This window comes from Eschrichtius robustus, chromosome 7 (assembly GCF_028021215.1).
Source record: "Eschrichtius robustus isolate mEscRob2 chromosome 7, mEscRob2.pri, whole genome shotgun sequence".
Taxonomy (NCBI): domain Eukaryota; kingdom Metazoa; phylum Chordata; class Mammalia; order Artiodactyla; family Eschrichtiidae; genus Eschrichtius; species Eschrichtius robustus.
In genome coordinates, this window is record NC_090830.1 from 121,483,498 (window position 1) to 121,497,615 (window position 14,118).

At 37.6% G+C, this 14,118-nt stretch overlaps 1 protein-coding gene across 6 annotated transcripts in view; it reads right to left on the reverse strand.

The window, feature by feature from the left end:
• Nucleotides 1-14,118, reverse strand: part of GPAM (glycerol-3-phosphate acyltransferase, mitochondrial) — a 67,691-nt gene that overhangs the window by 16,066 nt on the left and 37,507 nt on the right. For all 6 annotated transcript variants that reach the window (XM_068548549.1, XM_068548548.1, XM_068548546.1 and 3 more), the window contains 4 exons: nucleotides 4,908-5,004; nucleotides 4,129-4,265; nucleotides 1,190-1,289; nucleotides 652-864 (listed from right to left, as the gene is read on the reverse strand). In XM_068548549.1, coding sequence (XP_068404650.1) covers nucleotides 652-864; nucleotides 1,190-1,289; nucleotides 4,129-4,265; nucleotides 4,908-5,004 — 547 coding nt within the window. The remainder of the gene's footprint in view (nucleotides 1-651; nucleotides 865-1,189; nucleotides 1,290-4,128; nucleotides 4,266-4,907; nucleotides 5,005-14,118) is intronic.

The following is a 14,118-nucleotide window of genomic DNA, read 5'->3' on the forward strand; positions in this document are numbered from 1 at the left end:
TAAGAAGTCCACACACTACATTATTCCATTTATATAATGTTCAAAAATGGGCAAACTAATCTATTCGGTAAGAAGTCAAGATAGGTGTTTACCCTTGAGGGGAAAACAATGAGAGAGGGATAAGGGAGGTTTCTAGGGTCCTGGTTATGTAGGTGTATTCATTTTGTGCTAATTCAAGCTACATGCGTATGATGGGTGCATTCTTCTGTAACTATTTACTTCAGTAAAAAAGTTCACTAAAAAAATTACTGCAGGCTCAAAATTAGTTTGTAGTTGCTTTGCCAACATGATCCCACCAGTTCTTTAGGTTTAACTTAAACTCTACACATAAGCAACAAGCCCTGGGGAGACCGAGCCACGTATACCCTACCCAGGGCAGAGGCGGCAACTCAGTACCAAGTATTCTTCCACTTCCCGACCCCATGACCGAGGCATGATTAATCTAACCATGCCACTTCCTCCAAATGCAGGAAATTACCACATCAGCACTACCAATCAGGCTGCCATAGGGGATGAAAGCCCACCCTACCACGTTTCCTACAGTGTTATAAAATTAGAGAGTAACAAAACTTTTCTTAATTCTAAAAGCACTTATCTAAAAGCAAAAGACTGGAAAAGCAAAGATGACTTTTGTGCAGGTGGTCCTCTTACCAGTTGTTCACCATTGTAATGACCCTCAATAATACGGTCGTAGGAGATCCCAACAGGTATTATCAAGATGTCTGGGATGGTATTGGTAGACAGAGTATCTACTACAACTGACAAAAGTCCAGCCCGAGCACAGGAGATTTTTCCACTCCTAGAGCGTGTGCCTTCCAGAAAAATCTCCAAGAACTGCTGCTGTCGAAGTAGTTCAACTATATGCTGGAATATAAGGAGAAAGTAAAACATGAACTCATGAACTCAAGATCACCCAACTTAGAATAAGCTCAGCAAAGTTAAACCTAAAAAAAAAAAAAAAAAACTATAACTTTTGACAAAATATTTTGCTCACGCAGATAACATCAAAAGAGCTTCTCCAATGTTATATTTTGGTGATAACAAAAAGTAATCATCAAACCCATATCCAAGCAATAATCACTGAAATAATTACTCAGACGTTTTTTAAAAAAATCTCAATCAAGTCTCATTTTCTTCTACTGTGATAGCTACCATAACGACTTTAAGAATAATTAGAGATCACACGTACCCCGTGGAGCAAAGCTCTATAGAGAATATCTTTCCGTCCATCTGGCGTCTCATCTAGCCTCCGTCGTATGAAAAAGCCCCCAAGCTTATGGATCAGGGTACTATAAATTTAAGAACACATTAATTTTTTAAAAAGAAAAATTTTAAAAGAGTACTCAAATTCCAAGTTATTCAAAACGTGTCATTTGGATATAAACCTCATGTGTTGTTTGAGTTGCTGATTGTGAAAATGTGGACATTTTTCCATTTTCCATATATTGACGTGTTTCAGTCGTTTACATTATTCATTAGCCTTCAGAATATCACTGTGTATAATGAAGCTCTGTTACATCTGTTCTAAGCCAAAAGGAGTTTACATGATATATTACCCCGCAAAGGTGCTGGTACAGACTTTAAGAGGATTATAAAATACTGCTAAATTTTAAAACCCTGTCCAGGGTCTCAAGACACTGACCTTCAGACATCCCAAAATTTTCCTATGGCACATTTACTACAAGATGAATGTGATGTTACAAAAGCTCCTTTGGGGAAACCTTCTCAAATAAGTATTTCTTAGAGAGTATCCCAGTAAGACAAGGGTAACTTTATCAAACTGGAACCAAGCATAACCATCCTCCCAAAACATGAAACCAAAATTTGCTTCATTTACACATCCATACAGTAAAACAATTCGCACAACCCCACATCTCTGTCTACAGCACTGATGAATTATTTTGATATGAGGTTGAAACTTTCCAAAACTTAAGTCAACCTTTCCAACTCAGAGCCTCCTCCTATTCTGTTCAAACAGTGATATTAATATAAATATTAATATGTAGTTTTGGAATCTTCTACAGTCAGCATAAGGAGGCCACAGTAAGATATATCCAGGACTTAATGTCACTCTTTGAAAGTAAAACTCTGCAGAATAAATTCTTAATAAATGAGATGAACCATCCACAAAAATAAGTCCCTTTGAAAAGTGGTTTGTGAATGTACAGACTGGCATGTAACAAAAGAACACTGCAAATAAACAGGCCAGGTTACCTAGAGTCTGTCATGTCTGAAGGAATGATAAGCTGAGCAACGACTGGCATAGAGGTCGTGAAAAGGGAAGTTGGATTATGAGGAATTATCAATGTTTATTAAGTACTTCCCCAGAGATCCACCTTGAGAACCAATCCAACCTGGAGGGAATGAGTACATGAGTTGTTCTGATTACAGAAGAGGCAAACTATTATGGGGCAAGGCTTCTCCAAGAGCCCAGCTGCAACAGTCCTCTTCACGCCTAAGCACCTTTCTGATGACTTCCTAATTCAACTTTCCAGGTTCCTCGACACTGGGAAGAGGTACCCATGAGAGAAAACACAGACATTCTGATACTTGGAAAAGCGTGTCTGCCCTGTAGAGTCATATCACACTGGATGAGAGCTAGGTGTTTGCCTACATTCCCCATTATTTTATGAGCTATTTGAAAGTAAGGACTATGTATCTTGTTCTCCCTTGTCTAGAGCACATTTGGGTAAGTACTGGCTTACTGCATGAATGAATGGCTTCTCTCAGTCATTCACATGCAACACATTAGCTACAGAACTCTGAGCCAAGGGATTAGGAAGGAGCTCCTTGGACCGTGAGGCTGAGGATCAGATTTCATGGCATGCAAAGCAGTGACTGCCCCCTTGTGAAGCGCCACCTGCACAACCTGCTTCCCTTCCGGTCCCTCCACATTCATCCTCTCGTGCTCTCTACTACTCACAGAGCTGACCTTTGAGATGCTTTGTGCTTTGAAGTATGAAACTAAATACTTTTCAAATCTGTGACCTCTTCTCCAAGAGCACTATTATACTTTTATTTAAGCCTTCATTATCTTTTGTCTGAACTATTGCAATAGAGTCAGAATTGATCTAACTCCCTCTAATCCAGAATGACTTTTCAAAATGCGAATCTGAACGTATCACTTCTCAAGTATGGGATACACTCTAAACTCTTGGCTTAGAAATTGTTTTGACCTAACTCTCACTACCTATGCAGTCACCACCTCCAGCCTCTGATCCCTCCTAACGCACCCTACATTCTAACCCTAGAGTCTAAGAATTGTCTGCTGTTTCATGACCATATCATGCTTTTAAATCACTCTGCCTTTTCACATACTATTCCCTCTGAATGGAATGCACTGCATTCCCGTGAAAACCTCTAAAACATACCTTTTATGTTATACTGTAATTATTATGTTTCTAGCTCTACTAAATTATGAGGTCAAAGTAACAGGTATGGTTCTTTCTTACCTTTATACCATTACCACCTGCCTACCACCACCCTGCCCCCACCTGCTCACTGCCAAGTCAGATACAGTAATTTGCTATCTTCTCTTTCTAATTGCCTTTTATATGTTTGATAAACACTGCTGATAAGTTTAGCTATTCACAGTTCACCAAATATCCCATATAAAACACAGAAATAATGATGATAGTCTTTTTTTGTTGTATTTTTTTTTTATTGGAGTATGGTTGCTTTACAATGTTGTGTTAGTTTCTGCTGTACAGCAGGGTAAATCAGCCACATGTATAAATATATCCCCTTTGTATTTCCTTCCCATGTAGGTCACCGCAGGGCACTGGGTAGAGTTCCCTGTGCTATACAGTCAGTTCTCATTAGTTATCTATTTTATACATAGTAGTGTATATATGTCAATCCCAATCTCCCAATCCATCCCACCCACCCCTTCCCCCGTTTGTTCTCTACCTCTGTGTCTCTATTTCTGCTTTGCAAATAAGTTCAAATGATGATGGTCTTAATGCTTTTTTGTACTTCCCAAATTTTCTGCAATAAGCATGCATTACTTTTATAACAAAAATTAAAAAGCTAATGTCATTACAATAAATGTATCAAAAGGTATAATAAAAAAAGAAAAATTCAAAATATAATCTTCATATCTTAACTTTCAAAATAAGGTGATCTTACCTGAAGATGGGGATGTTGAGATTATTGCCTGAAGCAATGTATGGCGCTTTGATGTTATGGCAGAAGAGAATGAAAGTGAGCAGGAGATAGTCAATATGTGATCTATGAACTGGTAGAAATATAAGCGGCAAATTCATCTAGCAAAAGGAAAAACACCAAATTTAAAATTCAGATGGAAAGTTCAATTACAGTTTGCAACTTCACATTTGGTTAAAGTCATTCAAACATGAGCTACTTAGTGACTCATTCTTTAAAAACATTTTTCCATAATAAGAACTTCTTTCAATTTAATATCATCTAGCTAAAAACAACTACAACAACATAAAAGAATCAGGGAAGGAGGAGAACAATCAAGAGTTCAAGTTGACTATGTATCTTCTGAGAGGAAGCCCTAATCATATAAAAAGAACATAGTTTTTGGACACAAGCTTGGTTTGGTTTGAAATCCTGGGCAAGAGACTTACTGGCTGTGACTTGGGACAATTTCTTAATCTATATGTGCCTTTATTTCCTCATTTATAAAATAAGGATTGTTCTCCCTGATTTTCAGAGTTATTGCAAGATAACTTACAGAAGGAATCCTGCATATTGCTGGAAGGTGCTCCTTTACCCCACTTATCCCCCACAAATACATAACTACTGTAGTTATCTCACACAGGGGAAAATCTTGCAAATGTGTAGGAATGCACAACAGTATACAAGAAAACATTTCAAAAAGAACTCAAAAATCACTCTGCAAATGTGGAGAATATAGAATGACAGATTCACATAATTCTTGCCTCAGTTGCAGCTTTAACCATCTCAAGTTGACCCTTGTGAATCTGAATATTCCAAAAGAAGCTGTTGAACAGTTTTAGCAGCACCCATCCGGTCAGTCTGAGAGGAAGTTAAAAAAATCTTTTAATGTATATACATATATTCATATATATAAACATATATATTTGACATTTGTCTACCTAAAGTTTTGAACCTACAACGTGAGAGTGATTGTAATTGGCTTCATGTTATGAGCACGTGTGCATGTATGTGTGTATCTATGTACATCTGAATTGTGAACTTAAATAACTGACTTTACACATATACTACTTATAGAGGCATCCACTTATTATGTACTAAGATCTTACACTTCCCTCTAATTGCACACTTTATACTTCAGAAGCTAATGATCAAGCAAATATTTAGGTGAGTAGAGTGATCCCTCTCCTGCATACAAATCACTCCAAGACACGGGCATGTGCAGATTCATAAAGAATAAAAGAGAGAGGGCCCAAATAAATAAAATCAGAAATGAAAAAGGAGAAGTCACAACCAATACTGCAGAAATACAAGGGTTCATACAAGATTACTACAAACAATTATATGCAAATAAAATGGATAACCTACAAGAAATGGACAAATTCCTAGAAATGTACAATCTCCCAAGACTGAACCAGGAAGAAATAGAAAATATGAACACACCAATTACCAGTAATGAAACTGAGTCAGTAATAAAAAAAAGAAACTCCTAGCAAGCAAAAGTCCAGAACCAGATGGCTTCACAGGTGAATGCTACCAAATATTTGGAGAAGAGTTAACACATATCTTCTCAAACCATTCCAAAAAATTGCAGAGGAGGGAACACTTCTGCATTCTGCTCATCCTATGAGGCCAGCATCACGCTGATAGCAAAACCAAAGACATCACAAAAAAAGAAAATCACAGGCCAGTATCACTGTTGAACATAGATGCAAAAATCCTCAACAAAATATTAGCAAACCAAATTCAACAATACAGTACATTAAAAGTATCACGCACCATGATCAAGTGGAATTTATCCCCGGATGCAAAGATGGTTCAATATCTGCAAATCAATCAATGTGATACACCACATTAACAAACTGAAGAATAAAAATCATATGATCCTCTCAAAAGATGCAGGAGAAGGTCTTGACAAAATCCAACATCCATTTATGACAAAAACTCTCAACAAAGTGAATATAGAGGGAACATACCTAAACAAGAAAGGCGATAAATGACAAACCCACAGCTAACATTAGACTCAATGGTGAAAAGCTAAAAGCATTTCCTCTAAGATCAGGAACATGTCAAGGATACCCTTTCTTGCCACTTTTATTAAACACAGAATTGAAAGTCCTAACCACAGCAAACAGACAAGAAAAAGAAATAAAAGAAATCCACAGTGGAAAGGAAAAAGTGAAACTGTCATTGTATGTACATGATATGATACTATACTTAGAAAATCCTAAAGAGGCCATCAAAAACTACTAGAACTCATCAATGAATTTGGTAAAGTTGCAAGATACAAAATTAATATACAGAAATCAGATGCATTTCTATACACTAACAATGAACTATCGGAAGGGAAATTAAGAAAAGAATCTCATTTATAAATGCATCAAAATGAATAAAATACCTAGGAATGAATCTAAGCAAGTAAAATACCTGTACTTGGAAAAATGTAAGACACTCATGAAAGAAACTGAAGATGACACAAGCAGATGGAAGGATATACTGTGTTCATGGACTGGAAGAATTAATATTGTTAAAATGACCATATACCCAAGGTAATCTACAGATTCAACGTAATCCCTATAAAATACCAATGGCATTTTTCACAGAACTAGAATAAATAATTCTAAACTTTGTATGGAAACACAAGACCCCAAATAGCCAAAACAATCTTAAGAAGAACAAAGGTGGAGGTATCACGCTCCCTGATTTCAAACTATCTTACAAAGCTACAGTAATCAAGATAGCACGTACTGGCACAAAAACAGACACATAGATCAGTGGAACGGAACAGAGAACCCAGAAAGGAACCCACACTTATATGGGCAATTAATCTATGACCATGGAGGCAAGTATATACAATGGGGAAAAGAGTCTCTGTAATAAATGGTGCTGGGAAAACTGGACAGCTACAGGCAAAAAACTCAAACTGGACTACTCTCTCACACCATGCATGTAAATAAATTCAAAATGGATTACAGATTTAAATCTAAGACCTGAAACCATAAAACTTCTAGAAGAAAACATGGGCAATATACACTTTGACATCAGTCTTAGTAATATTTTTTTGGATATGTCCCCTCAGGTAAGGGAAACAAAAGCAAAAATAAACAAATGGGACTAAATCAAATTAAAAAGCTTTTTCAGAGTGAAGAAACTATCAACAAAACAAAAAGGCCACCTACTGAATGGGAGAAGATGTTTGAAAAGGATATATCTGATAAGGGGCTTATACCCTAAATATACAAAAAACTCAAACAACTCCACATGAAAAAACAAACAATCCAATTAAAAAATGGGCAGAGGATCTGAATAGACATTTTTTCCAAAGAAGACATACAGATGGTCAACAGGCACATGAAAAGATGCTCCACATCACAAATCACTGGGGGAACACAAATCAAAACCACGATGATGGGACTGGTTCAAGATGACAGAGTAGAAGGACATGCTCTCACTCCCTCTTGTGAGAGCACCAGAATCACAACTAACTGCTGAACAATCATTGACAGGAGGACACTGGAACTCACCAAAAAACATACCCCACATCCAAAGACAAAGGAGAGGCCACAATGAGATGGTAGGAGGGGCACAATCACAATAAAATCAAATCCCATAACTGCTGGGTGGGTGACTCACAAACTGGAGAACACTTACACCACAGAAGTCCACCAACTGGAGTGAAGGTTCTGAGCCCCACGTCAGGCTTCCCAACCTGGGGGTCCAGGAACGGGAGGAGGAATTCCTAGAGAATCAGACGTGGAGGCTAGCGGGATTTGACTGCAGGACTTCGACAGGACTGGGGGAAACAGAGACTCCACTCTTGGAGGGCACACACAAAGTAGTGTGTGCATCGGGATCCAGGGAAAGGAGCAGTGGCCCCATAGGAGACTGAGCCAGACCTATCTGCTAGTGCTGGAGGGTCTCCAGCAGAGGCGGGGGGTGGCTGTGTCTCACCATGAGGACAAGGACACTGGCAGCATTAGTTCTGGGAAGTATTCCTTGAGGTGAGCCTTCCCAGAGTCCGCCATTAGCCCCACCAAAGAGCCTGGGTAGGCTCCAGTGTTGGGTCGCCTCAGGCCAAACAACCAAAAGGGAGGGAACCCAGCCCCGCCCATCAGCAGACAAGCGGATTAAAGTTTTACTGAGCTCTGCCCACCAGAGCAACAGCCAACTCTACCCACCACCAGTCCCTGCCATCAGGAAACTTGCACAAGTCTCTTAGATAGCCTCATCCACCAGAGGGTAGACAGCAGAAGCAAGAAGAACTACATTCCTGCAACCAGTGGAACAAAAACCACATTCAGAGAAAGACAGACAAGATGAAAAGGAAGAGGGCTATGTACCGGATAAGGCAACAAGATAAAACCCCAGAAAAACAATTAAGTGAAGTGGAGATAGGCAACCTTCCAGAAAAAGAATTCAGAATAATGATAGTGAAGATGATCCAGGACCTCGGAAAAAGAATAGAGGCAAAGATCGAGAAGATGCAAGAAATGTTTAACAAAAACCTTGAAGAATTAAAGTACAAACAAACAGAGCTGAACAATACAATAACTGAAATGAAAAATACACTAGAAGAAATCAATAGCAGAATAACTGAGGCAGAAGAACAGATAAGTGACCTGGAAGACAGAATGGTGGAATTCACTGCTGTGGAACACAATAAAGAAAAAAGAATGAAAAGAAATGAAGACAGCCTAAGAGACCTCTGAGACAACATTAAATGCAACAACATTCGCATTATAGGGGTCCCAGAAAGAGAAGAGAGAGAGAAAGGACCAGAGAAAATATTTGAAGAGATTATAGTCGAAAACTTCCCTAACATGGGAAAGGAAATAGCCACCCAAGTCCAGGAAGCACAGAGAGTCCCATACAGGATAAACCCAAGGAGAAACACGCTGAGACACGTAGTAATCAAATTGGCAAAAATTAAAGACAAAGAAAAATTATTGAAAGTAGCAAGGGAAAAATGACAAATAACGTACAAGGCAACTCCCATAAGGCTAACAGCTAACTCCTCAGCAGAAACTCTACAAGCCGGAAGGGAGTGGCATGACATATTTAAAGTGATGACAGGGAAGAACCTACAACCAAGATCTACCCATCAAGGATCTCATTCAGATTCGATGGAGAAATCAAAAGCTTTACAGACAAGCAAAAGCTAAGAGAATTCAGCACCACCAAACCATCTCTACAACAAATGCTAAAGGAACTTCTCTAAGTGGGAAACACAAGAGAAGAAAAGGACCTACAAAAACAAACTCAAAACAATTAAGAAAATGGTAATAGGAACATACATATAGATGATTACCTTAAACATAAACGGATTAAACGCTTCAACCAAAAGACACAGGCTCACTGAATGGATAGAAAAACAAGACCCATATATATGCTGTCTACAAGAGACCCACTTCAGACCTAGGGACACATAGAGACTGAAAGTGAGGGGATGGAAAAAGATATTCCATGCAAATGGAAATCAAAAGAAAGCTGGAGTAGCAATACTCATATCAGATAAAATAGACTTTAAAATAAAGAATGTTACAAGAGACAAGGAAGGACACTACATAATGATCAAGGGATCAGTCCAACAACAAGATATAACAATTGTAAATATATATGCACCCAACATAGGAGCACCTCAATAAATAAGGCAAATACTAACAGCCAAAAAGGGAGAAACCAACAGTAACACAACAATAGTGGGGGACTTTAACACCTCACTTACACCAATGGACAGATCATCCAAACAGAAAATTAAGAAGGAAACACAAGCTTTAAATGCCACAATAGACCAAGTAGATTTAATTGATATTTATAGGACATTCCATTCAAAAACAGCAGATTACACGTTCTTCTCAAGTGCACATGGAACATCTTCCAGTTTAGATCACATCTTGGGTCACAAATCAAGCCTCAGTAAACTTAAGAAAACTGAAATCATATCAAGCATCTTTTCTGACCACAACATTATGAGATTAGAAATCAATTACAGGGAAAAAAACGTAAAAAACACCAACACATGGAGGCTAAACAATATGTTACTAAATAACCAAGAGATCACTAAGGAAATAAAAAAATACCTAGAGACAAATGACAATGAAAACATGATGATCCGAAACTTATGGGATGCAGCAAAAGCAGTTCTAAGAGGCAAGTTTATAGCAGTACAATCCTACCTCAAGAAACAACAAACATCTCAAATAAACAACCTAACCTTACACCTAAAGGAACTAGAGAAAGAAGAACAAACGAAACCCAGAGTTAGCAGAAGGAAAGAAATCATAAAGATCAGAGCAGAAATAAATGAAATAGAAACAAAGAAAACAATAGCAAAGATCAATAAAACTAAAAGCTGGTTCTTTGAGAAGATAAACAAAATTGAGAAACCATCAGCCAGACTCATCAAGAAACAGAGGGAGAGGACTCAAATCAATAAAATTAGAAATGAAAAAGGAGAAGTTACAACAGACACCGCAGAAATACAAAGTATCCTAAGAGACTACTACAAGCAACTCTATGCCAATAAAATGGACAACCTGGAAGAAATGGACAAATTCTTAGAAAGGTATAACCTTCCAAGACTGAACCAGGAAGAAATAGAAAATGTGAACAGACCAATCACAAGTAATGAAACTGAAACTGTGATTAAAAATCTTCCAACAAACAAAAGTCCAGGACCAGATGGCTTCACAGGTGAATTCTATCAAACATTTAGGGAAGAGCCAACACCCATCCTTCTCAAACTCTTCCAAAAAATTGCAGAGGAAGGAACACTCCCAAACTCATTCTATGAGGCCACCATCACCCTGATACCAAAACCAGACAAAGATACTACAAAAAAAGAAAATTACAGACCAGTATCACTGATGAATATAGATGCAAAAATCCTCAACAAAATACTAGCAAACAGAATCCAACAACACATTAAAAGGATCATACACCATGATTAAGTGGGATTTATCCCAGGGATGCAAGGATTCTTCAATATATGCAAATCAATCAATGTGATACACCATAGTAACAAATTGAAGAAGAAAAACCATATGATCATCTCAATAGATGCAGAAAAAACTTTTGACAAAATTCAACACCCATTTATGATAAAAACTCTCAGAAAGTGGGCATAGAGGGAACCTACCTCCACATAATAAAGGCCGTAGACGACAAGTCCACAGCAAACATCATTCTCAATGGTGAAAAGCTGAAAGCATTTCCTCTAAGATCAGGAATAAGACAAGGATGTCCACTCTCACCACTATTATTCAACATAGTTTTGGAAGTCCTAGCCACGGCAATCAAAGAAGAAAAAGAAATAAAAGGAATCCAAATAGGAAAAGAAGAAGTAAAACTGTCACTGTTTGCAGACGACATACTATACATAGAGAATCCTAAAGATGCCACCAGAAAACTACTAGAGCTAATCAATGAATTTGGTAAAGTTGCAGGATACAAAATTAATGCACAGAAATCTCTTGCATTCCTATACACTAATGATGAAAAACCTGGAAGAGAAATTAAGGAAACACTCCCATTTACCACTGCAACAAAAAGAATAAAATACCTAGGAATAAACCTACCTAGGGAGACAAAAGACCTGTATACAGAAAACTATAAGACACTGCTGAAAGAAATTAAAGATGATACAAACAGATGGAGAGATATACCATGTTCTTGGATTGGAAGAATCAATATTGTGAAAATGACTATAGTATCCAAAGCAATCTACAGATTCAGTGCAATCCCTACCAAATTACCAATGGCATTTTTTACAGAACCAGAACAAAAAATCTTAAGATTTGTATGGAGACACAAAGGACCCCGAATAGCCAAAGCAGTCTTGAGGGAAAAAAAACAGAGCTGGAGGAATCAGGCTCCCGGACTTCAGACTATACTACAAAGCTACAGTAATCAAGACAGTATGGTACTGGCACAAAAACAGAAATATAGACCAATGGAACAGGACAGAAAGCCCAGAGATAAACCCACGCACCTATGATCAACTAATCTATGACAAAGGAGGATATAGGATATACAATGGAGAAAAGACAGTCTCTTCAATAAGTGGTGCTGGGAAAACTGGATAGCTACATGGAAAAGAATGAAATTAGAATACTCCCTAACACCATACACAAAAATAAACTCAAAATAGATTAGAGACCTAAATGTAAGACTGGACACTATAAAACTCTTAGAGGAAAACATAGGAAGAACACTCTTCGACATAAATCACAGCCAGATCCTTTTTGACCCACCTCCTAGAGAAATGGAAATAAAAACAAAAATAAACAAATGGGACCTAATGAAACTTAAAAGTTTTTGCACAGCAAAGGAAACTACAAACAAGATGAAAAGACAACCCTCAAAACGGGAGAAAATATTTGCAAACGAATCAACGGACAAAGGATTAATCTTCAAAATATATAAACAGCTCATGCAGCTCAATATTAAAAAAAAAAACAACCCAATCCAAAAATGGGCAGAAGACCAAAATAGACATTTCTCCAAAGAGAGCATACAGATGGCCAAGAAGCACATGAAAAGCTGGTCAACATCACTAATTATTAGAGAAATGCAAGTCAAAACTACAATGAGGTATCACCTCACACCAGTTAGAATGGGCATCATTAGAAAATCTACAAACAACAAATGCTGGAGAGGGTGTGGAGAAAAGGGAACCCTCTTGCACTGTTGGTGAGAATGTAAATTGATACAGCCACTATGGAGAACAATATGCCATATAACACTATGGAGAACAGTATGCCATGTAACACAGCAATCCCACTACTGGGCATATACCCAGAGAAAACCATAATTCAAAAAGACACATGCATCCCAATGTTAACTGCAGCACTATTTACAATAGCCAGGAAATGGAAGTAACCTAAATGCCCATCGACAGACGAATGGATAAAGAAGATGTGGTACATATATACAATGGAATATTACTCAGCCATAAAAATGAATGAAATTGGGTCATTTGTAGAGAGATGGATGGATCTAGAGACTGTCATACAGAGTGAAGTAAGTCAGAAAGAGAAAAACAAATATCATATATTAACGCATATATGTGGAACCTAGAAAAACAGTACAGATGAACTGGTCTGCAGGGCAGAAATTGAGACACAGATGTAGAGAAAAAACGTATGGACACCAAGAGGGGAAAGTGGGGGGGGGAGCTGGCGGGGGGGATGAATTGGGAGATTGGGATTGACATGTATATACTAATATGCATAAAATGGATAACTATAAGAACCTGCTGTATAAAAAATAAATAAAATAAAATTCAAAAAAAAACCACAATGAGATATGACCTCACCCCTGTCAGAATGGCTATTTTCAAAAAGACAACAAATAACAAGTGTTGGGGAGAATGTAGAGGAAAGGGAACCCTTGTACATTGTTGGTGGGAATGTACATTGGTGCAGCCACTATGGAAAACAATATGGAGATTCCTCAAAAAATTAAAAATACAACTACCATATAATGCAACAATTCCACTCCTGGGTATTTATCTGAAGAAAATGAAAACACTAATTAGAAGCTATATATGCACCCCTATGTTCACTGCAGCATTATTTATAATAGCTAAGATATGGAAGCAACCTAAGTGCCCATCAATAGATGAATGGATAAAGAAGATGTGGTATGTACACACATACACCCAAAAACACACAATGGAATATTACTCAGCTATTAAAAAGGAATGAAATTTTGCCATTTGTGACAACATGGGTGGACCTAGAGGACACTATGCTAAGTGAAAAAAGTCAGACAGAGAAAGACAAATAATGTATGATTTCACTTATGTGTGGAATCTAAAAATCAAAACAACATAATAAAACAGAGTTATAGATACAGAAAAAAAACAGGTGGTTGCTAGAGGAGAGGCAGGTGGGGATGTAAGAAATAGGTGAGGGAGATTAAGAGGTACAAACTTCAGTTGTAAAATAAATGAGTCACAAGTATGAAATGTAG